Here is a 24065-nt window from a genome sequence, read left to right on the forward strand (position 1 = left end):
TTTGTAGCTTTATTACCTGATGTTGGACCGTCACTCAGATGACACACTAGACTACGTTGTTATTAGTGTGTCATATTTTTTTCCATTTTTAATCACATTGTTAAGAGCATAAAAAACAAAAATAATTCAGTCACCAATACATTTTGGGGTTTAATACGAACCACAATTCGTATTAAGATGATTCTCAGATATGTTATTAAAGATGTAACGTAATCAATATGCAATATGTGTTTAAGATGGACATAAATTAATATTCCCATTCAATGCAATGTATCTTTTCATTGGATATAGCCTAAGCATTTTCTTGGAGGAAGATTTTATGGAAAAAGGTAGTTAATTGGAGTATTCATTTGCAACATTTTAGTAATAATATCTCATACTTAATAGGAATATTAATGTATAATTTAAATTCAATTTGAAAATACGATCAAATAAATGATGATTAGCTTTCAAACATCAAAATGGCATTCATTAATATGTATTCGTGTACAAAATTACATATAAACATCTTTTCCTATTCTATTTTGCCTGGAAACGCTTCCAACACGCTTGCGTGTCTCGTGAAAAATAGGCGTCGATTCAATTCCTAGCATGCTCGCGTTTTCCGTGCGGCTCGTCTCACGCAGGCAGTGTGCAAGCTCTAACCTGTTAACATGGGAGCCGATTTAAAAACGGTCACGCCAGGCTTCTGAGACGCTCACGCCACGCATCTAGTGTGTCACAGGACTAAAAAAAGTTGATCGCGCCGCGCAGCATAGCGGAGAAAAAATAAATTAAAAAAGCAGAGCGGAGGTAGAGGAAAGACCATCAGAGAGACCCGAAAAAATTCCAGAAAAAAACAGCAAACCATGAGAGGCTTCTTGATGGGAAATGCATCATGTAAACCACAGCCAGCTCTAATAATAATATAATAAGTAATAATAAAGCTTTTGAAATATGTTTTGCAATGTCAGTTCTATTTTTCAATAAAGGGTTGAAAATGAATGCTTTTAAAAATTTGTGTCAGATTCATCGATTAATCGAACAAATAATCGACAGATTAATCGATTATTAAAATAATCGTTAGTTGCAGCTCTAGTTGTGGTGTATCTTTGGGTTGGCCGGGATCACAAGCAGTTCCGTTTTTGCAAGGTTTAGCTGCAGGTGATGATCCTTCATCCAAAGCGAGATGTCACTCAGGCATGCCGCGATGCGAGCAGCGACCGTCGGATCGTCCGTTTGAAAAGACAAGTAGAGTATGCGTGTCGTCGGCATAGCAGTGATAGGAGAAGCCATGCTTCTGAATGACCGAGCCGAGGGATGTCATGTAAATGGAGAAGAGTAGCGGTCCAAGCACTTAGCCCTGTGGCACCCCCGTGTTGAGCTGTTGGGACGCGGAGACCTCATCTCTCCAGGATACTCTGAATGACCTACCCGAGAGGTAGGACTCAAACCATTGCAACGCCATTCCAGAGACACCCATAGCACTGAGAGAAGCCAGGAGGATGTGATGATTGACAGTGTCAAAGGCAGCAGACAGATCCAGTAGGATGACATGGATGATGCCAGTCTCAGGGCTTCGATGACTGCGAGCAGTGCAGTCTCTGTGGAATGACCGGTCTTGAACCCAGACTGATTGCTGTCCAGGAGATTGTTTTGCATGAGAAAGGAGGAGAGCTGATTGAACACAACTCGCTCCAGGGCTTTGGCGATGAAGGGAAGAAGGGAGACAGGCCTGTAGTTTTCTAGCAGTGTAGGGTCCAGGGTGGGTTTCTTTAGAAGCGGTGTGATGCGGGCCTCTTTGAATGCTGTGGGAAATGTCCCAGTGGTGAGCGAAGAGTTGATGATGTGGGTCAGAGCGGGCACAACCGTTGGAGAGATGGCCTGGAGGAGATGGGTGGGGATGGGATCCAGTGGGCAGGGGGTGGGGTGGTTGGAGCCAATGAACTTTGAGACAATGAACTTTGAGACAGCTTCAGACAGAGTAGAAAAGGCGGGGAGCACACACGTGTCAGGGATGTGGGCTGGTTCGACAGATGGTGGCGTAGAGAACTGGCTGCTGATGGCAGTAGTTTTCTTTACGAAGAACGATGCAAAATCAGCAGCTGTTAACTCCGATGAAGGTGCGGGAGCAGGCGGACAGAGGAGAGCAGAGAAGGTTTTGAAGAGCGTTTGAGAGTCCGGAGAGTTGCAGATCCTCGAGTGGTAGTGATCTGTTTTTGCAGATGTGACATCTACAGAGAAAGAAGAGAGAAGAGATTGGTAGAGGGAGAGGTCTGCAGGGTCTTTTGACTTGCGCCATTTTCTCTCAGCTGACCGGAGGCTGGCGCGATGCTCACTCAGTACATCTGATAACCAGGGAGCCGACGGGGATGGACGGGCTGGTCCAGATGCAAGAGGGCATAGGTTGTCCAAGCAGGATGAAAGCGTGGAACACAGAGTGTCTGTGGCATTGTCTGTATTCAAAAGAGAGAGCTCATCAGAGGGGGGGGAGTGCAGAGAAGACAGCAGAGGAAAAACAGGAGGGAGGGAGAGACCGCAGGTTGCGCCGGAAGGTGACCATCGGTAAGACATCTGCGATATCCGGAGGTCGAGGTCGAGGGTGACGAAGAAGTGATCAGACGTGTGCAGCGGGGTGACCTGAGAGTGATGAGTGGAGCAGTACCTTCTGAAGATCAGATCTAGATGGTTTCCAGACTTGTGGGTTGCTGATGTGGAAACCTGCTCGAGGAGAAATGATGCGGTCAGGTTGACGAAGTCAGCAGCCTGTGGCTTTCCAATGTGGATGTTGAAGTCACCTAGTACCACAAGGGGAGTACCATCCTCAGGGAAGGATGAAAGAAGCACATCCAGCTCCTCTAAGAAATGTCCAAGCTGACCTGGGGGGCGATATATAACTACAAAATGACTTTTAACAGGGTGGGTGATTGTAACAGCATGAAACTCGAAGGAGCTGTTGTCACACATGGGTGTTAGCTGATTGAATTTCCAGTCTTTGGGGATAAGAAGACCGGTGCCTCCACCCCTTCCTGTGATGCGAGGGCTGTGGGAGAAAGTGTGGTTATGGGAGAGGGCAGCGGGAGTGGCAGAGTCCTCTGGTTTGATCCATGTTTCTGTAAGTGCTACAATGGAAAGACCAGAATGTTTAACAAAAGCTGTAATAAAATCAGCTTTGTTCACAGCAGATTGGCAGTTCCACAATCCTATTGGGAAAGAAGAAGGGGCAGTCGCTAGCAGTGATACATTGTGAAGATTATTAGCATTGCGTCGCCTTCTGCATGCGGCATATGATTTACGTGTTGTGATAACAGAAAGGATTTTAAAACACATATTTAAGAGAACCAAAAAGAAAATAGGGAGAAACATTAAAGATAACAATAAGGGAATAAGTGTTAGTGCAAACAAGTAAGTCAAAAAGTGCAGGTGTTGATACAAAACAGAAAAATAATAATACAAAAGAAGTGCAATACTCAAGTGCCCTGTCGGTGTCCCGGGCTCGGTGGAGTCGATGTCTTTACTCTCTTCGGTCTTCACGCGATGAGGGCTGCACGCGACCGCTGCCGCAGTGGGTAGACGCTTTTTAAATACGCGTCTAATTACTTAAATTCAACAGGCCCCGCCCTCAGATGACACGCACACACAAAGCAAACAAATTAAACTAGCCCAAGAATGAACGAAGGAACGATACTACCCGCGGTTTCACCACGTGACAGAGCGGAAGTAAATACAAAGCGATTTCTCAGTTTAACACAGTACTAAAACTCAACAAGACACAATTTAAATACACTTACACAGTTCTGTACGCTTCTGCTGCTAAATTGCTTCTCCTGGCACATCTTGTCTGCCTCATAAAAATGTTGACAGTACCACCTAGTGGTCAAACGTTATAAGCAATTTTATCGTGTTCTAAGTTAATTTCCCTGTTTTTACACTTTGTTTAAGAAAAATTATCATCTGAGATGTCCAAAATAGTTCCCTTTTGGCCGTGGTTGGGCTTGACCCTGTAATTGCTGCTTGCAACTATATTTTATACTTGTATTAATGTTTGACAACAGAAAATATGTCTTTGAGAATAAGAACGGCTTTATTAGGCAGTTAGTCGCATCACTATACAGTATGTGACCGTTCAGAGGTACAAAAGTGCCAAAACTAGTCTAGAAGTGTAGACGTGTCACGTTTACGTTCAGTGTCAAATTATTACGTGAAGAATGAATTCTAAAATTGGATCGTGACCATCAGAATCCATTCTGAATTGAATTGTGGGGGGCCAAATAATTCCTACCCCTAGTTAACAGTTCAGACTTTTATTTTGGAAGGTCGTCGGAAGACGCATATTTTTTAGTGTGTGTTGGCTTCACTCAGTAAATGTTCAGAGCAACTCTTGAGATTAAGTTCATGTCCTCAAGCTGTGCAGACACGGACAAATCCATGAGAAATGCGCATGTTGCAAGTTAAACTGTGCTGTTCCTTCACTCAGACACGCAGAACAGCCAGATGGCATGTTTAAACACAGGATTCGGGTCCACAAATCAGCATCTAGTTATATGGACTCGATGCAGCCAGACAAGAAGTTTCACTCGCTAAATAGACTAAAACTAGGTTATGTAGCTGCACACCATAATGTCACGAACGAGCACGACGACAAAGAAACTTCACACTCTCTGTTTATTGCACCTGCCAAACTGTATCGCATGTGGGCTACATTGGTAAATACATTACTGTACAGCCCAGTTAGGCGTGCATGTGTTTAAACAGCCAAAAAGGCCGCTTTCAGCCTTTGGACATAATACGTACATAATACGTGACACGCGCTAGTAAGACAGGATAAACTTTGCCCCTGAAGTCCTAAAAGTTTGGTTTAAAGATAAGGAACATACCAAGCACAATGTTCTCTCACCATTTAACGCACACAGACTGTTTATCGCAGTCTTGTGGTTGTCAGAGAAGAAATGAAAACCGGTAGATTTTTCTGTAATTTATTCTGTAGTGTCTTCTGGGTTTACATAACATGTCCAGAGTTTTGCAGGGGTTGTCAGTAATGTTGGTCCATGGGGAAACCCGGTACTCCGTATGTACTGTAGTTAAATGGATTAAACAAAGCTTCAAGGCAAACAATTCGCCTCCGATGATTTTTTTAATGCAAATGAATTGATGTACTCGAGTAATCGTTGAAGCCCTACTAAGAATTACTTGTAAAAAGGTTTGAATTGTTTGTATAAATTACTTTCAAGATATATGAATATTACAGTTTCTTTTTTTAAAGTTACTTCAATAAAGCGCCATGGCACCGTTAAAGATATACCAAATCCATTTGCAACATAGCATTATTAGTATCTTGACATCACGTTGACAAAGCTTGTTGTAAATTGCATGATTCTCCTATAAGAAATATACATCAATTCACATTATTTCACCTGATCTTGTAAAAAATCCACATTTAAAGCTAAATTGCCATGGTCATAGCTAATGACTGTAAATTAAAAAATTGCTAGGCTTGATGAGGAGAATATATGTGCCGATTTTGGTGACTGTAGAAAAATTAACCCTCACTTTTGTCAAAAGGTGCCGCTTTAGGGCGTGTGTGCCACCCCAATTTATGAGCTTTTGCCAATGTCTTAACTATCATTTATTTTCATGAAACTATAAGCATGTTTAGTGCTTAAAATCACCTGAAAAGAATAATCAAGTTTGAAAAAAATTCCCAATATGTACTGTAAATATGAGACACTTCTTGTTTCCCAGATTTTACCATAAATGTATCGCTTTACTATGGCAACATTATTCGGAATATCAAAAAACTGTCAGCAATTTAGCATCTTTAATGTCTTGACGACATGTCCACTAAGTTTGGTCCCAATTGCATCCCCTAGGAGAAACATTTTTTTGTACCATTTAAGGGCGGGAGATGGAGGAGAGAGGTAACCTCTTTTCACAATGTCATGTCCACGTAATTTACATTTAAATTCGCTTTTTACAAACGCAGCTGTACAAGAAAACATATTGACTATAAGCGAAACGTATAAGGTAATGCAAGTCAAAACAAAAAAAGGTCTAAACACAGAAGACAGACACAGACACACAGATTCAGCCACACACCCAAGGCCTTAAATGATTTGGCTCCTCAATATCTGTAAGAGCTCTTTGTACCCTACACCAGTGGTTTAGCCTACCTGATTCGCAGATATACACGTATACCCCCTTAAAAAAAAAAAGAGGATTCATAACAAAGTAGTTTTGTGTCTGAAAAGTGTGACGCACTGACTTGTACCATTGGTGCAACTGGGGGATATGAAACCAAAGGATATCATGAAAGGCAAGCATTTAAATTACACTATTTCCGTGTTTTACATTTACATTTAGTCATTTAGCAGTCAGTTTATCCAAAGCAACTTACAAAGACTTCGGGGAGCAATTACCGATACATCATACAAAGAGTAATAGTACAATAGGTGCTAATACAAAGTTACTTGTTTCAAAGCTATACCACTACCTGTTGAGAGAAGAGGGTTAGTGTGTGTTTTAATATTCAATTTTTAAAATTTTCTGTCAGTTATTAGCCGAAGAGGTGTGTTTTAAGTAGTCATCAAATATGACTCTGAGGTTCCTTGCCGATTCGGAGGGAGTGATAGTGGAATTGCCAAGCTGGATGGTGAGATCGTGTTGGACCGGGCGGTGTGCCGGAAACACGAGTAGTTCTGTCTTGGCCATGTTATCTAAGCAGGCTGTTATGCGAGCGGCTACAGTTGTATTGTCCGGGTGAAACGAGATGTAGACCTGGGTGTCATCAGCATAACAGTGATACGAGAAGCCGTGTGCCTGTATGATGTGTCCTAAGGATGTCATGTAGATGGAAAAAAGCAGCGGTCCAAGCACCGATCCCTGAGGTACCCCAGTGATCATATGGTGAGCAGTGGACAGCGAGCCCCTCCATGACACCTTAAATGATCTGCCGGAGAGGTAGGATTGGAACCAGCGGAGAGGGGAGACAGAGATTCCTAAGGATGACAGGGTTGCTAGCAGTATTTGGTGATTGACCATGTCAAACGCTGCAGGTAGGTCTAGCAGAATCAGGACCGAGGATTTGGATTCCGCCTTGGCTAGCCGCAGTGCTTCTGTGACCGATAGCAGTGCAGTCTCAGTGGAGTGGTTTGTTTTGAAGCCAGACTGCTTGTCATCCAGTAGATTGTTCTGGGATAGGTATGAGGAAACTTGGTTGAAAACTGCCCTTTCAAGAGTTTTCGCAATGAAAGGGAGGAGAGAGACCTGTCTGTAACTGTTGGTAGTAGTGGGGTCCAATGTTGTTGATTTTTAGAAGAGGCGTGCCCTGGGCCTGTTTGAATGAGGATGGAGAAGTGCCGGTTAGCCGGGAGGTGTTAATGATGTGTGTTGGATATAGCCTGAAGGAGATGGGAGGGGGTTGCGTCAAAGGGACAGGTTGTGGGGTTGCGGGAGAGAAGTCTGGTGACTTCGGTGTCAGTCAGTGGGGTGAAAGAGGAGAGTTCGATGTTTGAAGTGAGGGTAGTGTTTACCAAGGTCTATGGTGCTGAGAATTGTTTGCTGATGGATGATGTTTTCTCAGTGAAAAATACAGCGTAGTTCTCCACAGTCAAAGATGAAAGTGGGCGGTGGAGGAGGGGGGCCAAGAAGAGAGTTAAAGGTCTTGAAAAGCTGCTGAGTGTTGGGTGCATTACTCGCCTTGGTGGTATAAAAATATGTTTTTGCAGCCCTGAGTGTACTCTGTTGTTCACAGGGGATGTCAGACAGCCAAGGGCAGGAGGGGGTGGCACAAGCTGGTCTGGAGGACAGAGGACAAAGATTATCTACACAGAGAGAGAGAGAGAGAGGTTCTGTCTAAAATAAGGTGGTGGTGTTTGTGTAGTTCATGTAGGGAGGATCATGTTGAAAGTGATGAAGAAATGTGAAGAGGTGTGACTTTAATGTTGTCTGTGGTGCAGTTACAGGTGTAGATGAGATCAAGCTGGTTTCCTGATCTGCGAGTATCAACTTAATGTGACTTCAGTAACACAGTACTCAAATGGAACAACAAACGCTAACACCGTAACACTCAGTCAATGTGTAATTAAATAAACATGCTCAAATAAGCTTAACTAACAACAGGCAACTGTCCCGTTCAACAGTTAAAACAAGGTAGCAGGGTAAATAGCAGACTTACGCACTAGTCAACTCAAGTCAGCTTTATTTATATAACGCTTTTGACAATTTTCATTGTTACAAAGCAGCTGTACAAGAAAACATTGACTATAAGCAAAAAATATAAGGTTATGCAAGTCAAAACACAGATCACATATCAGACCGACTACAAATTCCTATATGCAGCGTTAATTAAATAAAACTATAAAATTCCAACAGCCACCCCGGCCAGGAAAACAGTGCAAAACAGTATGCAAACTGCGGCGAGGAACCCAAAACTACATTGGAGGAGAAAAACAAAATCTAAGAGGGATACCAGGCCTAACCAGGGGATTCCAGTTCCCCTCTGGCAAAAGCTGCAGCCTCTGCACAAGCTCAACAGTGCTTGCAAAACAAGGCAAAATTTAATAGTTTGGTGGAGTTGCAGGTCCTTTGTCCTGCTCTATCATCACAGCATTTGTCAGGTCTGGGCATGGACTGCGGCCTGCCTGCTTTTTTTTTCTTTTTCTTTATTCTAGATTTAAACTGACAGAGTGTAGTAGTTAGTAGCTAAACCATGCAGGGCTTTATAGGCAATAAGCAAGATTTTGAAGTTAATGCAATGCTTTTTAGGTAACCAGTGCAAGGTTGACAGAACCGGGCTAATATGCTCATACTTTTTTGTACGTGTAAGAACTCGAGCTGCCGCATTTTGGACCAGTTGGGAGTTTTTGTAATAGGCCTGCAGGGCAACCACCTAATAGTGCATTATAGTAATCTAGTCTTGATGTCATAAAGGCATGAATTAGCTTCTCTACATCTGATGGTGACAGCATATGACGTAGTTTAGATATATTTTTAAGATGGAAAAACGCAGTTTTACAGGTGTTGGTGACTTGTTTGAGTAATATAGAATAAAATGCCAAGATTCTTTGCTGAGATGAGGATTTTATGGAACATCCATCAATAGTTAAGCACTATTCTTGGTTTTTTTGGTAGGGCGGTTTTTGGTCCAATAAGTAACACTTCATTTTTGTCAGTAATAAGAAATTGTTACTCATCCACTTTTTTATATCGACTATGCATTCCACTATTCGATGGAATTGCTGTGTTTCATGTCGCTTTTTCTTTAATTGTCAGGCAGATTCAGAGAAAGAAATACCAATATGTTTTCCTTGTGGGGCTTAAGAGAGGATCATTCTGGGGTAACAATTTTACTAGCTGTGGTTGTATTTTTCGGACAAAACCCTGCACATGTTTGCCTTTATTTTTGCTGTAAGTTCAGTGTGTTTGGGGTCTGGTGATAAAAGATCGCCTTTAAGTAGTTCCAACACAGGCTTTACAGAGGACACAGTGACATATTTTTCTCCTGAGAGGACATCCGTGAAATCAGCCACTTGTTTCATTGCTGCATTAAAGGATTACAAAACAGAAACATCCTGCCAGGTTGGGTTGAGTTGGCCATGCTTTCGATCTTCAACCAGGACACGTCTTATGGCCGGGAGTGAGGGGCTCAGCACCCTCTCTATCATTTTTTGCTTTGTGCCCCATCATGTGGTAACATCCTGTTGAAAATATAACATTGGTTTTTTTTCATTAGTTTGTCTATCCATCCATCCATTTTCTTCCGCTTATCCGGGGCCTGGGTCGTGGGGGCAGCAGTCTAAGCAGAGATGCCAGACATCCCTTATCCCAGACACTTACTCTAGCTCTTCCGGGGGGACACAGAGGCGTTCCCAGGCCATAATCTGCAAAGAGCAGAGACGAGACCAGTCGGGAGACAGGAGTCTGTCCAGCGTGTCCTAGGTCTTCCCCGGGGTCTCCTCCCGGTCGGACGGGCCCGGAACACCTTCCGAGGAAGGTGTCCAGAAGGTATCCGGAACAGATGCCCAAGCCACCTCAGCTGACCCCTCTCGATGTGGGGGAGTAGCGGCTCTACTCCGAGCTCCTCCCGGGTGACCGAGCTTCTCACCCTATCTCTAAGGGATCGCCCAGCCACCCTCCGGAGGAAGCTCATTTCGGCCGCCTGTATCCCGGATCTTCTCCTTTCGGTCATGACCCAAATGTCATGACCATAGGTGAGAGTAGGAACGTAGATTGACCGGTAAATCGAGAGCTTCGCCTTGCGGCTCAGCTCTTTCTTCACCACGACATACCGGTACATCGACCGCATTACTGCAGAAGCTGGACTGATCTGTCTGTCAATCTCTCGTTCCATCCTTCCCTCACCCATGAACAAGACCCCAAGATACTTATACTCCTTCCTTTGAGGCGGGAACTCTCCACCAACCTGAAGTGGGCAAGCCACCCTTTTCCGACTGAGGACCATGGCCTCGGATTTGGAGGTACTGATTTTCATTCCAGCCGCTTCACACTCAGCTGTAAACCGTCCCAGTGCATGCTGAAGGTCCTGGTTTGAAGGGGCCAACATGACTACATAATCTGCAAAGAGCAGAGACGAGATCGTGTGGTGCCCAAACCTGACACCCTCCGGCCCCTGGTTGCGCCTAGAAATCGTGTCCATAAAAATTACGAACAGAACTGGCGACAAAGGGCAGCCCTGCCAGAGTCCGACATGCACTGGGAACAAGTCCGACTTACTGCCGGCAATGTGACCCAAGCTCCTGCTTCGGTCGTACAGGGACCTGACAGCCCTTAGCAAAGGACCCCGGACCCCATACTCCCAAAACACCCTCCACAGGAGGCCGCGAGGGACACAGTCGAATGCCTTCTCCAAATCCACAAGACACGTGTGGATTGGTTGGGCAAACTCCCATAAACCCTCCAGCACCCTGTAGAGCTGGTCCAGCGTTCCACGGCCCGGACGAAAACCACACTGTTCCTTCTGAATCCGAGTTACTACTATCGGCCGTATTCTCCTTTCCAGTACTCTGGCATAGACTTTCCCGGGGAGGCTGAGAAGTGTGATCCCCCTGTAGTTGGAACACACCCTCCGGCCCCCCTTCTTAAAAAGAGGGACCACCACCCCAGTTTGCCATCCCAGAGGCACTGTCCCTGACCGCCACGCGATGCTGCAGAGGCGTGTCAGCCAAGACAGCCCCACAACATCCAGAGACTTGAGGTACTCCGGGTGAATCTCATCCACCCACAGTGCCTTGCCACAGAGGAGTTTCTTGACTACCTCAGTTTCTTGACTACCGGACGGTTTGCCAGAATCTCTTCGAGGCCAGTCAATAGTCCTTCTCCATGGCCTCACCAAACTACTCCCAGGCCCGAGTTTTTGCCTCCACAACCCCCCGGGCAGCAGTCCACTTGGCCTGCCTGTACCCGTCAGCTGCCTCAGGAGTACCACAAGCCAACCAGGCCCGATAGGACTCCTTCTTCAGCTTGACTGTTTCCCTTACTTCCGGTGTCCACCACCGTTACTCACATGGGCGTTGAAGTCCCCCAGTAGAACGACGGAGTCCCCAGTCGGAGCACTTTCCAGCACCCCTCCCAGAGACTCCAAGAAGGTCGGGTACTCTGCACTGCCGTTCGGCCCGTAGGCATAAACAACAGTGAGAGACCTATCCCCGACCCGTAGGCGCAGGGAAACTACCCTCTCGTTCACCGGGGGTAAACTCCAACATATGGTGGGAGAGCTGGGGGGCTATAAGCAAACCCACACCAGCCCGCCTCCTCTCACCATGGGCAACTCGAGTGGTGAAGTGTGGTTCCAGATCCCAAGCCCCCTATGGTCCCTCCGGCACATGGTGAGCACACAGGAAGGCGGCCCCACGTTGCTCCTTCGGGCTGAGGCCTGGCCGGCCGGCAATAGTTTGTCTATTCTAACATTATTAGTTACTTTTAAATTGCCTTTATTTAATCACAAATAATTTTACATTGTTATTAGAATGTAGCCAGACAGTTGGCCCCATATAATTCATAAAAAACTTTTATATTGACTGACCCTTTAAATATTTTGTGTTGTATAACAAGTTATCATCACTCACCAGTACGAGATTGTGTTGAGGGACATTGGTTTCAATATGTGCCTTCCTCAGATCTCTCCTCTTTAGCCAGCTCAGGTTGAAGGTGTTGACAAGATTCCTAAAACGTCCCACGAGCGCCGTGCGATCGTTGTCACTGTCCAGTCCATGGGAAACAGACAAATGGAGGTTATGTCCAAAGCAATTGAGCCATGGCCAGCCAAGATTACATATTGCAGCCACAATGTGAGCACCATTGTCTGTAGTTATACAAGCAATTTTGCGCTCATCCAATTCCCAGTCTGCCAAAGCAGACTTAAGGGCTTTAGCACGTACATCCGCAGTGTGGTTCTGGGGTATGCATCTCCTCTCTAAACACTTTGACTGCAGAGTCCAGTCAGCAGTTATGAAGTGTATGGTCAAGCTCATATATGGGGTCATATTTGAGCTTGACCACATATCTGTAGTTGAAGAGTAAAAGTATACGTTTTCTATCTCCTTCAGAATGTCATCTTTCACTTTGTTGAACAAGGACGGAATCGCAGTTTGGGAGATGTACGTTTTCATTGGCAATTCGTACTGTTTGTCAAAAGATGGCAGCATATTTTTAAATGCTGGTTTTTCGACAGTGTTAAATGGCTGCATCTCTTTGGCTATATAGGGACACTATCCGTAAGTGTGGGCCATTTTGCGCTGTCACGTTTGTATTTGCACTCACAGGAAAAGGCTTCAGTAACCGATAACTGTCTGGAAGACCACTCTCCAGCTTAAGTTGTTGTTGCCAGTTTGGAAAAATTGATAGGATGGTTATATTTTAGGTGAGCTTTTAGGTTAGTTGTGTTGCCTCTTTTCATCGCCACTTTTTTTAAACAAAGTCGACATACCGGCTCGTTCACATTAATTGGCTGAAATGTTCTCACACCGGAGCTGAAGATTGCAACTTTAAAACCAAATCCATTGGGACTAACTGTCTGTAGTTGCCATGAAACACTTTACAATGCAGTGGCTTCACTTCTCTTCACATGTCGCTTTCCGCTGACTCCGGCGCTCACGTGCGTGTGTGGATAGACACACTGCCTGAAGCCCCGCCTCCGCCACAGAGAGCAGACGATGCAGCGCAATAGAGTAAAATGTTGGTGAAATTTACTTTTATGTAAAGAATAATATAATCATTATTTTGAAAATCAATCGCAATATATCGCAGCACCAAAAATGATTGCACTCGTTTCCATATATTGCGCGATAAGTCGATATATTGACTATCGCGACAGGCCTACTCTGGGACCCGGTTTAAAAAGAATCTGTTTTTAGGCTCCCTAAATGCTGGATCACAGTCTGGATGAAACGGCAATACGGTACTAATTTTTTACTAAAACAGCTGAACATGTCTCTGTGGGGATGGGCTCTAATTTGTCTTGGATAATCATGTTTGCCAAATGCATACATGTACATTTATGGTGGGTTTTATATGTACATTTTCTTCAATACTTTTTTATTTGTTTTGAACTAGGTGGTGTCTGATGCTGCAGGACAAGGGGTCACCATTACAGGGGACAAAACCTTCAACAACTGGAATTGGCCTAATGCTGTCATCTTTGCAGCTACAGTTATCACAACTATAGGTTCGAATGAGGTCCACTTTAGTCCATTTAGGTTGATAAGTCACTCAATGACAGAAACCTTCTGGCTATTTTCTTTAAAATCAAGTGTTGAGGTGTTATCACTAGCCAGGTACCATTAATGAAAATGCTCTGTTTAAAGCTGTGCACTGTAAAAATGAAAGGTTCTTTGAGGATCCATTTGGGGTTATCTCGCAGGGGAAACTCAAGGCACCACTTCACGAAGGGCAGTTCTCTGAGGAACCCTCGAGGCTTCTTGGGGATCCTTTTGGTCTGGAACAATCTTTTGTGCTTCAAGGCACCATTTCACAGTTACATTTTTTATAGGCAGAAATACTAAAACCAAATACAAAGCAGACAACACCAATTTACATTGAATAAATATTCACAGAATAGTCAATATTGTTCAATACAATTCTAAATTCATGAAATCAAATCTATAATTAATATTGTGTTGGTGATAATGTTATTCATCTTAACAAAACTAACCAAATAATTGCAATATTTCAGGTACTTGTAAAAAAAAGTCCAGCAAAAAGTAATCTCTCATAGCAAGGCCTACACCAATGGTAAAATTGTGATTTGTGCTGTAATAACAGTGCTGTTCTCTCCAAATGTGTATCCTGCTATTACCAGGTGGTGTGAGGATCCATGTCCTAATTATTTCTGTAGTGCATTTTACAATTTTGGATTGCTAAAGATATGTATGTATGGCAAAAAGAGAACAGGAGCTGCGCCTGCTGGGCCTTAGGTGTCCCAGGCAGTTCAAGGAGGAGCACCAGGGTGGGTTGGAGCTGGGTCTGTTTGCCTTGGGTGTCCCTGGGAATAAGACATGGAGACAAAAAAGAGGGATTTAGATAACATCTCATAAAACATTACATTTAATCTTTCAGCACATCACAAATCTGTTTACAAATGTAACAATAATCAAAATATTACAATGCCTGGTAGTCACTGTTTTGGTCTATGGTTAAGGAGTACAATAGGCTATTTATAACAACAACAGTAATAATCCACTTTTTTCAGATTTTTTCATTGTCAATGAGTATTTTTACATGTGCAAATATAACAAATAACACTATACAAATATCATAATAAATATAATACTTAAAGGGGTCATATAGCGCGCATACTTGTTTTTCTGTGTCTTTGGTGTGTTATAAGTTGCTCATGCATGTATTAGACATGTAAAATTGTTAAAATTGAAGTGTCAGAACAAAAGATGCATTCTATCTAAAAGCGAATGCTCACCCAGACCTGCCTGAAACGCCTTGTGTAAACAAACCCCCACAAATGTACGTCATTTCGTGGTACGATTTGACCAAGGGCGACCTAATCTATACCAAGTAAGGTGGGCGTACTTGTAAATCTCATTGTATCGTTGCTGCCGCAGCCATGTCATGGAGACGCTGTGTTTTATTGCGAAAATAAAGCCTCTTGGTTTGCCCTTCTAAAAGATGAAACCACTAAAAACAAATGGTTACGTTTTATCATTTATGTACAATACTGTTCCAGAACAGTACAATACTGTTCCAGAACAGTACAACCCGAATATTCAAGTTTGTGCAGCAGTGTGTGCAGCGCATTTCATGGATGATTGCTTCATGAACCTTGGAGAGATCAAGACCGGCTGTGCACAAAAGCTTTTGTTAAAAACCATTACAACTTTGAAAGGAAAGTCTGGCGCTTCAGTTTCGCAGCCTAACATCCTAATAATCATTAATAATGTTCCAACTAGAGGCAACAAATGTTGTGTTTATAATGGGGTTTATTGTCTTTGTTGAATAGCGACGAGACATGGCGTAACACTGGTTGATCAAGAAGAGCCAAAGCGTGCAGGTTATTTATTATGTTACCATTCCCTTTTGTAACGCAAGCTTGTTTCGCTCTCACACAAACTCTCTATGATGTATTTGGTTGTTTGTTTATAGTCTTTATAACGTCCTATATAAAAGCTAAACAGTTAACTATAGTTTTTCAATAAAACCTTACCAATTCTTACACCCTGCTCAAGTCGTGCTGGCAAAGTTGATATATCGGCTTGATCATCTTCATTTTCCGCATCAGATTTGGCAGGAAGTACCGATGACATTTTGTCACCTGTCAGTGCAATTGCTTTGGAGCCTGATGATTGTAACATTTTCGTCACCAGCTTGCAGTATTTGAACAATCACGAAGCACTGGTTAACTGACCAACCATAGCACACCTCGCTTTTCAGAGATATGAGCTTGAATCTGTGCGTTTCAGACAGGCGGGTGGGGCAAAGAGGAGATACAAACACAAAGAACCCCCATAATATTCCTTTTAGCCGTGTCATATCACCCCTTTACATTTTTTGCTGCTCAACTGGAAAATACTGAAATTCTGAGGAAAAAGGATAAAAATAGAACTGAATATGATAAAAATATCGAATTGCTGACAATTTATTTAACATTAGTGGAGAAACCATTCAACACAAACAATAAGTTAAAAAAAGAGCTATACATCCACTGAAAGTGAACATAATAGCTAAAAGTCATTGCTTGTCATTTAACACTAACGTTATTAATTTAATGTTAGCCCCACAAGCTTCTTCATTAGCTTGTATTCGTAGCATCTCGGCTAAAACAAATTCTGTCTACACTCTGTAAATAAAATGTTTAATTATCCTAAATGGCCTCCAATGGGACAGTCGAGAGGTTGTAACGTTCCGTTATTTTTTTATTCCCACCTGTGGCACGAGCGGAACATCAGAGGAACACCTTGATGTTTGCTCAAAGACGGTCTGCGTATTTGTGAACTGACTGATCTGTATGCTTATGCTTTTTGTCATAAGGAGATCGGTCTGCGCAGAGCTGGAAAAAGTTAAAAACGCATACCAAAGTAAGCGGCACATGTATGACACTGCGACAGTTTGTTTAGATGGAAAGCACAACAACGTTTACATTTACAGATTTCAGTGACTAAGGATCTACTTACAGAATTCAAATGTTTGGTCTCCAATTAATATAATATCAACAGAAAGTAATCTCAAATAATTTAAAAGCTTGCAGAAATCTTTCAAAATAACATTTAGCCTTTTCTAATCATGTGCATGATTTTAAAGCGCTTGTTCACATAGCAGGGGCCAAAAAACAAACGTTGGACTATTCTTATTCCTAAAACATTAAAATGATCAGACACTAAAAACCCCTATTTTAATTCCCTAAAACAACAGGATATTTGAGGGACCTTTTATTTTTACAGTGTATAAATTGATAATTATTTTACTGCAAAGAAAATCTCTTTCTTTCTTCACAGGTTATGGAAATATTGCACCTAAAACATCATCAGGGAGGGTGTTTTGTATTATTTATGGTCTCTTTGGAGTGCCACTGTGTTTAACCTGGATTAGTGAACTTGGGAAGTTTTTTGGGGGACGAGCTAAACACCTTGGACAATATCTAACAAAGAAAGGGGTAACACTGGTAAGAAATAAACCACATATTTTACTTCATTATATTATTTGGGATGGATTTATATTTTCTCTGCCTACAATTTTATTATTAATGCCATTAACAATATTTTGCCAAAATATGAAGATATAAAGTAAAGATATAAAGTAAAAATTTATGCAGACCTATCTATCCCCGTGCTCAGCACTCGGATTTCACTTTCGGTCTAGCCGCTATAACAGTGCTATCCAGGGCAATCATGTCAGCAGTGTGGAAAGTTTTGATGAGGACATCAAATCTGCAGTGTTTGTTCAGCAAAGCACTTTTCCACAACAAGGATAATCTCACATCAATGTTTCTTTAGTGTTGTAGATCATGAGCTTGACTTTGAAACAACATGTAAATGCACAAGTTCTCCTGTGAAATGCAACACTCTGTAAATACATTTGTAATTGATCAGTGGGTCTGTTTAGTAACAGTTCACAGTTTTCATGGTGTAGCTCATGGTGAACTGACCTAAAATAGCATGTAGCAGGTTCAACCATATCACTCCTGACATCACTAAAGCCCTTAGATTTGATTGTTTCGTAAAACTGAACGATTTTCAACCAAGTATGCATGCGAAATGTTTGTTTTTCCCCAGAAATGTATTTTTGGTTTATCATTAATAACAGCTTTTCACAGTGTAATACAATTTTGATTCCTAAAATATACATTTTTTATTTTGCCTTTTTACAGCGGAAAACACAATTTACCTGCACCGCTATCTTTCTTTTGTGGGGTGTGCTGGTCCATTTGGTAATTCCTCCATTTGTTTTTATGACTCAAGAAGGTTGGACCTACATCGATGGCCTGTACTTTTCTTTTGTTACTTTGACAACAATTGGTTTTGGTGATCTTGTAGCTGGTAAGTGTCTGAATTAATAAATCTACAAGCTATCTAGATCATTTAAAAGGGTCATATTGGATGGCTAAAACGAACATTATTGTGTGTATTTGGTGTAATACTGTGTGTTTACACGGTTTACTGTTAAAAAAAAAACATTAGCTTTGACATACGCGCATTACTGTTGCTCCTCTGTTCTCCGCCTTTCTGAACCACCTTTTTAACAAAGCTCCTCGTTGTGAAAAACGCTTCGGCTCCGATTGGCCAACTACCCAGTGCGTTGTGATTGGCTGAATACCTAAAGCATGTGGCGGAAATGTAACGGCCCTTACCATATTAGGAACATTAGCCGTCAAGGCATATTTACAGCTGATAATGTCACCGGTACCGTGTGAGTTAAAGCCTGAATATGATCCAGAAAATATTTGACCAAGCGGATTGATCAACTTTGCCAGCGTGACTTTGCCAGCAGGGCCCAACAGATCGGTTAAGTTTTATTAAAAAAAACTATTAGGTTTAACAATGAATGATTTTAATTAACAATTAGCTAACTTCTTGAGCTGCCTTTGATGTGGTGTCTCGGTGCAATGTGGAAAAGTTGATCAAACATTATAACGAGGCATTTGTTACATCCAGCGAGGACATAGTGAATATCATGACTTATATTTACTTTCTTCATGTAGCATCACGCTTCATGGGAGAACAGCCAGAGTCTGCAAGGCTGAATCCAATCGCATCCAAACGATATTGCGTCATATAACTCCTTTAAAAAGTCAGTAGACTACCATTTATTACAGAACATCTGTTCAGTTTGTTTATTGGGCTTTTTACAGTTTTGCATTGTTGCAGATGTACAGAAAATGCATTGTAAAACAAACATTAAGACATAAGAAAATATATAGAAATAAAGATTTTATTTAAAGATGTATTGTACCTTTTGTAAGATGTACATTTGCTCCAGCAACTGTAAGAATAATTGTCTCTGTCAATGGGTCTCAAACTCTTTAGATCAAGTACCACCATTAAAATAATTAGTTGTTCCAACCTAATGACTGCCAAAGAAAACAAATGATAAAGGAAACAATTATTAGTAGGGTTGAGAATCTTTACTTGCCTCATGATTAGATTCACCTCGTCCTCCAATTTTAATGTATAATTAATAATACAAACACTTTTATTAAACTAAGAACATGTCTTTCTTTTTTTTCATGTTCGTCAGAAGTAGGCTAATAGTGGACACAAAACCCTTTTCTGTAGTGCAATGTTAACAGAGCTCTGTAAATGACTTACTGGGGATTGATTTGCTTTGTTGGGTAATTGCAGAAAGTCTACAAACCTATATTAAAGAATTAATATTTGAACACCGAAGATAAGTATAAATTAGGGCTGTCAAAATTAACGCGTTGACGCGAGATGATTAATTTCTGTAATTAGAAACATTTTTTTAACTCATTAACGCATTCTTGCCATGTTTTACCCACAATTCAACCCCCGCCGCGTTCATTTCTCGTCGCGTAAACAGCATGGCTGACACGGGAGATGGAGGTGTCCGAAGAATCCGTTGGCCCTCTGGATGGACACTTAGAGTATAAAAAGAACAAAGATGGAACAGTAAACAAACATGTTGTGGTTTGCTCACACTGCAGGAAGGACTTTTCGTTTCACCGAAGCACCTCGAGTCTTAAGTATCATCTTAACGCCAAGCATTCATTTGTTGGGGCTTCAACTTCAGATGTTAAGCCTGGCATGCGTCAGATAAGCTGACAGACACAATTGCCAAATGGATAGCCAAGGACTGTAGACTGATTAATATTGTCGAGGACACGGGCCTCGCAGAAGTTTTGAAAGTGGCAACTTTAGACGCATTCTACAAGCTACCGTCGAGAGGCACAGTTATAACTAAAATCAACGAACTTTTTGACGCTAAAAAGAAAACGACGGAAGAGGATTTGGCTTCAGCGGAATATGTTGCTTTAACGGGAGACCACTGGACCTCCGTGAGTAACAACAATTATCTGGGTGTGACGGCGCATTACATCACTAAAACCTGGAAACTGAAGTCGTTTGCTTTAACAGTAACGAAAACAGAAGAGCGTCACTTTGCAGTGGTATGTGCTCAAAAGTTTCAAACCGTGTCACACAAGTGGAAAATTGATGGAAAAATCACAACTATAGGGACTGACAGTGCACAAAATATGACCGCTGCGGCTAAACTTCTGCCATATGAGCACATGCCCTGCATCGCTAACATGCTACTGAGAAGCATCAACGTGAGCCTCTCTAATAGTGGATTTGCGAATGTCTTGGCCAAGTGTCGCAAAATTGTCGGTCACTTCAGACACAGCGCAGCAAACACCACGGAGCTTAAAGCACAGCAAGCGGCCCTGGGACAGCAGCAGGAGCCACTGATCCAAGACGTGCCAACGCGGTGGAATTCCACGGTGGAAATGATCAAGCGCCTGAACCGCAATCAAGCAGCACTAAAAGCAACACTGGACCAACAAAACCACAAACTGGTTATGCTGACGCCACACGAATGGGACAAACTGCAGAGACTGAGCACTCTCCTAGAGCCCTGCAGGTAAGGAATGCACATATAATGTGCAAATTGAAAAATGTGATTGAACTGATCTAGCTCAAATTTTATATTTAACTATTTGCCAGCATACCAACTAGTGTTCAAATACCTTGTGTGTTTATGTGCGTGTGTGTGCGCGTTTTATTCTACTGCAGGTACGTACCTGCAGTAGAATAAAACGCGCACACACACGCACATGCACACAAACATGCACACAAACTGAGATTCTGGGTGGAGAGGCCTATATCTCCTGCTCAGTGGTACTGCCTGCCCTCTGCCACCTGCATCAAGTGATGAAGGTCTCTGAAGAAGACCCTGCATATGTGGTGAGATTTAAGACAATCTTCATGGAAGAACTAGCCTCCCGCCAAGAAAATACTAACAATGCATGGCTCAAGCTTGCAACGGCGCTGGATCCACGTTTCAAAGACTTCAAGAGTCTGCCCAAGAGTGAAAGGGAAGAGGTGTGGACCTCACTTGGAGGTATGCTTTATGAACAATCACCCAGAAGGTCTCTGCTGACTTCTCAAGATGGACCACCGAGGAAGAAAACTCACCTTCTACAGATGGGCTCAGAATCAGATGAAGAGGTACAACCTGATAGAGAGATACACAGGTACAGAGCAGAGCCAAGCATAAGTATGGAGGACTGCCCCATGCAGTGGTGGGCTGCTCATTCAGGAGCACATGACAAGCTGGCCCGGCTTGCCAGCAAATATCTAGCGACTCCTGCATCCACGGTTCCATGCGAACGACTCTTCTCAGTCGCGGGCCATATTGTTTAGAAGAAACGGTCCGCTTTACATTCAGAAAATGTTAACCAGTTAGTTTGCCTTAGCAACTGGCTAAAAGATGAATAAAAATAACAGATAAAAGAGCCACATGCAGATGTGTGAAAGTCAAGTTGTTTGTTCATAAAGAAAAACTTTCCATCTATCCTGTATTTGCTAAGACCAATGGCTAAGTTGCCAAAATTGTTTAGAATTACGTTTTTATGGATTTGTCATTAATAAAAAAGAAGAGACAAATGTAATATGCGCTTGTCATTTATGTTTCTGTTCTGAGAGCAGTACACAGAAAATGTGAATTTTTCAGTCATATTTAGGATTGTGATTAATCTAAATTAATTCAAGAAACATTGTGATTAATTAGATTAAAATTTTTAATCTTTTGACAGCCCTAGTATAAATATATGCATAAACATGCAGAGAACAACTGTATATATCAAACGTATATCTAGAGATCAGATTTTAAATGGGACATGTGTGTTATTATAGGGTCTTCTTTAAGTAGGCTAAGTCTGTCTCGTTTTAAATTCACACTTTACTACAGTGGTTCTTGTTAAGGTGGTGCGTCACAAAATTGCAATGCACACTTCATTGATTTAACCGAGAGTAGATGCAGACACAAGTTGAATTGCTGCTTTACAACATTAACAACAGCTTTAAACAGCGGTTCCAGTGCACAAATACATAAGAAGCTTAATTTACACTCAGCTCATCGGAAGAGAGCAAGAGAGAGACAATCACAAGCATCTGTCTACTCCTGCTGTGTTTGAGCTGCCCGTCACGCCTGACTTACATCAAACAGTGATAAATAAACAATAAATCATATAACTATATTAAAATTGCACAAAGGCTATACGAGATGCATTCTGTATTTATCGATCATGTATAACATTTTAAATTGTATTTAAAACACAAAATTAATGTATAGTTTTTATTTCCTGTTGTGTCATGTACCTCTGGGGTTCTTTTCAAGTACCACTAGTGGTACACGTACCACAGTTTAAGAACCACTGGTCTATGTAATCGAACTGATATTTTCAAAGCTCAAATAAGCAGGTATCTGTTTCTTAAAATATGATTTGATATTTAATCCAAGATCTCTGAAGATTTATACCAGGAGGCACATAGTCATTTATTTTGATGGATTGCAGTCATCATTATATCTATTGCCGTTCCATCTTACATGACATTGTGCCACAAGGGAAAGAAATTATAAAAGAAATTTATAAACAAAATTATATATCAATTTGCAATTTTACCATATTATGTAGATTAGTAACTTTAAAAAGTTAGCAACTACAAGTTACTAACTTGAAAAACTCCAAAAGAGTTGAGACTAAGCTTTTGGTCTGAGTTATATTAAAAGCTGTATTAAAGTATCGGTGTGCCCAAAGGTGACCAAAATTCCATAGTGTGAAAGTTGATCTAGAAACTAGTTGGGTAATAGATCCTTGCTGACTATGTCAAATAATAGATCTTTGCTGATGGGGCAAAATTATAGATATGATTATACTATATTAATGCAAATATTGCATGTATTCAACAGTTTGACGGCACAAGTGTGTTGATAAATCAGAAACAACATCAGTGTCTTTAAAACCCTTTAAAGGAATTAGGGATTCCGCCACGAATTACAGCCCAGCATAATATTTAATCCATTAGTGAGAAATAATGATAGACAGGATGTGCGTGTGAATGAAAGAAAGAGACCGTAAAAGGCAACTCACCAAGGACGTGTTATAATTTTTTATTCATTGAAGAGCACTGTGAATAAATTGCTAAGAGACATTGCCAACACTGACAACTTTCAGTTTCACCTACATAAGAGAGTGTTATGCCCATTATCATGGTGAACAGCTGTCACCTAGTGTCCATTTGCAGTATTGAAGTTTGTTATTCCATACATGCACATTGTTGATTAAGAGCGCAGCAGTCGAGGCTTGCAGCATCCGTTTCGGTTCAGCATGCAAACAATGTTTGCCTCGGAGAAAGATATTCCTGTAAGTTTAATTACTATTTGCAACCATTCTTATTGTGTGTTATAATATTGATTCTTGGAAGTTAAGTTGTGATCAATATAATGTGTGTGTTAGCTTACGGAAGCGCAACATGAAAAAAAGTGTCTTCTGAGCCGAAATATCCAATGGGTATTATGGGCACAGGCCCATGTGCGCTTGGGGCCCAAGCAAGGGTAAGGAAAAATTCACATAACTGTGTATCCTCCATATTCATTCTGCTGTGTGCTTCTCTGGCCCATGTTTCTAACTTAGGAAGTCTGTCTCTTGATTTAACTGTTGCTCCCTCTAGCGGCATTTGAAGCGCGTAGCGACAAATCTAGCGAAGACTTTGATAAACCTTGCATTTCATTCAGTGGGGAAATGTTGCCAGTCCTGCCTCGTGAATTGCTTTTGAATTCTTAATCTAGCCTGAGTGTCTTGGCTCTTTCCTGGGCCTAAATCCGAAGAAAAAAATGCTTGACCGCTTCAAACCTTGAATAAAACATTTATGCAAATCAAGATGTAATAAGGTTAAATAAAGTTTTATCAGGCTCCTACATTTACTTTCAGCAATCATAGATAATTCAGACCGGGGCAGAGTGTGGTATTTAGCAGGTTTAAAAGCAGAAATATTTGAGTAATGTATACGTTGTGGGAAGAGCATTCAATCAACATCATAATCAAAATTTTGACAGATGGCTTTTAGAGTGTTCTGCATCTAAACTCTTCATATGATTACTACAAA

General features: G+C 41.7%; 1 protein-coding gene across 1 annotated transcript in view; it reads left to right on the forward strand.

The window, feature by feature from the left end:
- LOC306895278 (potassium channel subfamily K member 5-like) overlaps positions 1–24065 on the forward strand; it is a 48688-nt gene that overhangs the window by 14968 nt on the left and 9655 nt on the right. Inside the window, exons 2-4 of the mRNA XM_079458415.1 lie at positions 13549–13660; positions 16938–17104; positions 17810–17978. Coding sequence (XP_079314541.1) covers positions 13549–13660; positions 16938–17104; positions 17810–17978 — 448 coding nt within the window. The remainder of the gene's footprint in view (positions 1–13548; positions 13661–16937; positions 17105–17809; positions 17979–24065) is intronic.

The sequence above is a fragment of the Barbatula barbatula genome, assembly GCF_947034865.1.
Source record: "Barbatula barbatula genome assembly, chromosome: 6".
Taxonomy (NCBI): domain Eukaryota; kingdom Metazoa; phylum Chordata; class Actinopteri; order Cypriniformes; family Nemacheilidae; genus Barbatula; species Barbatula barbatula.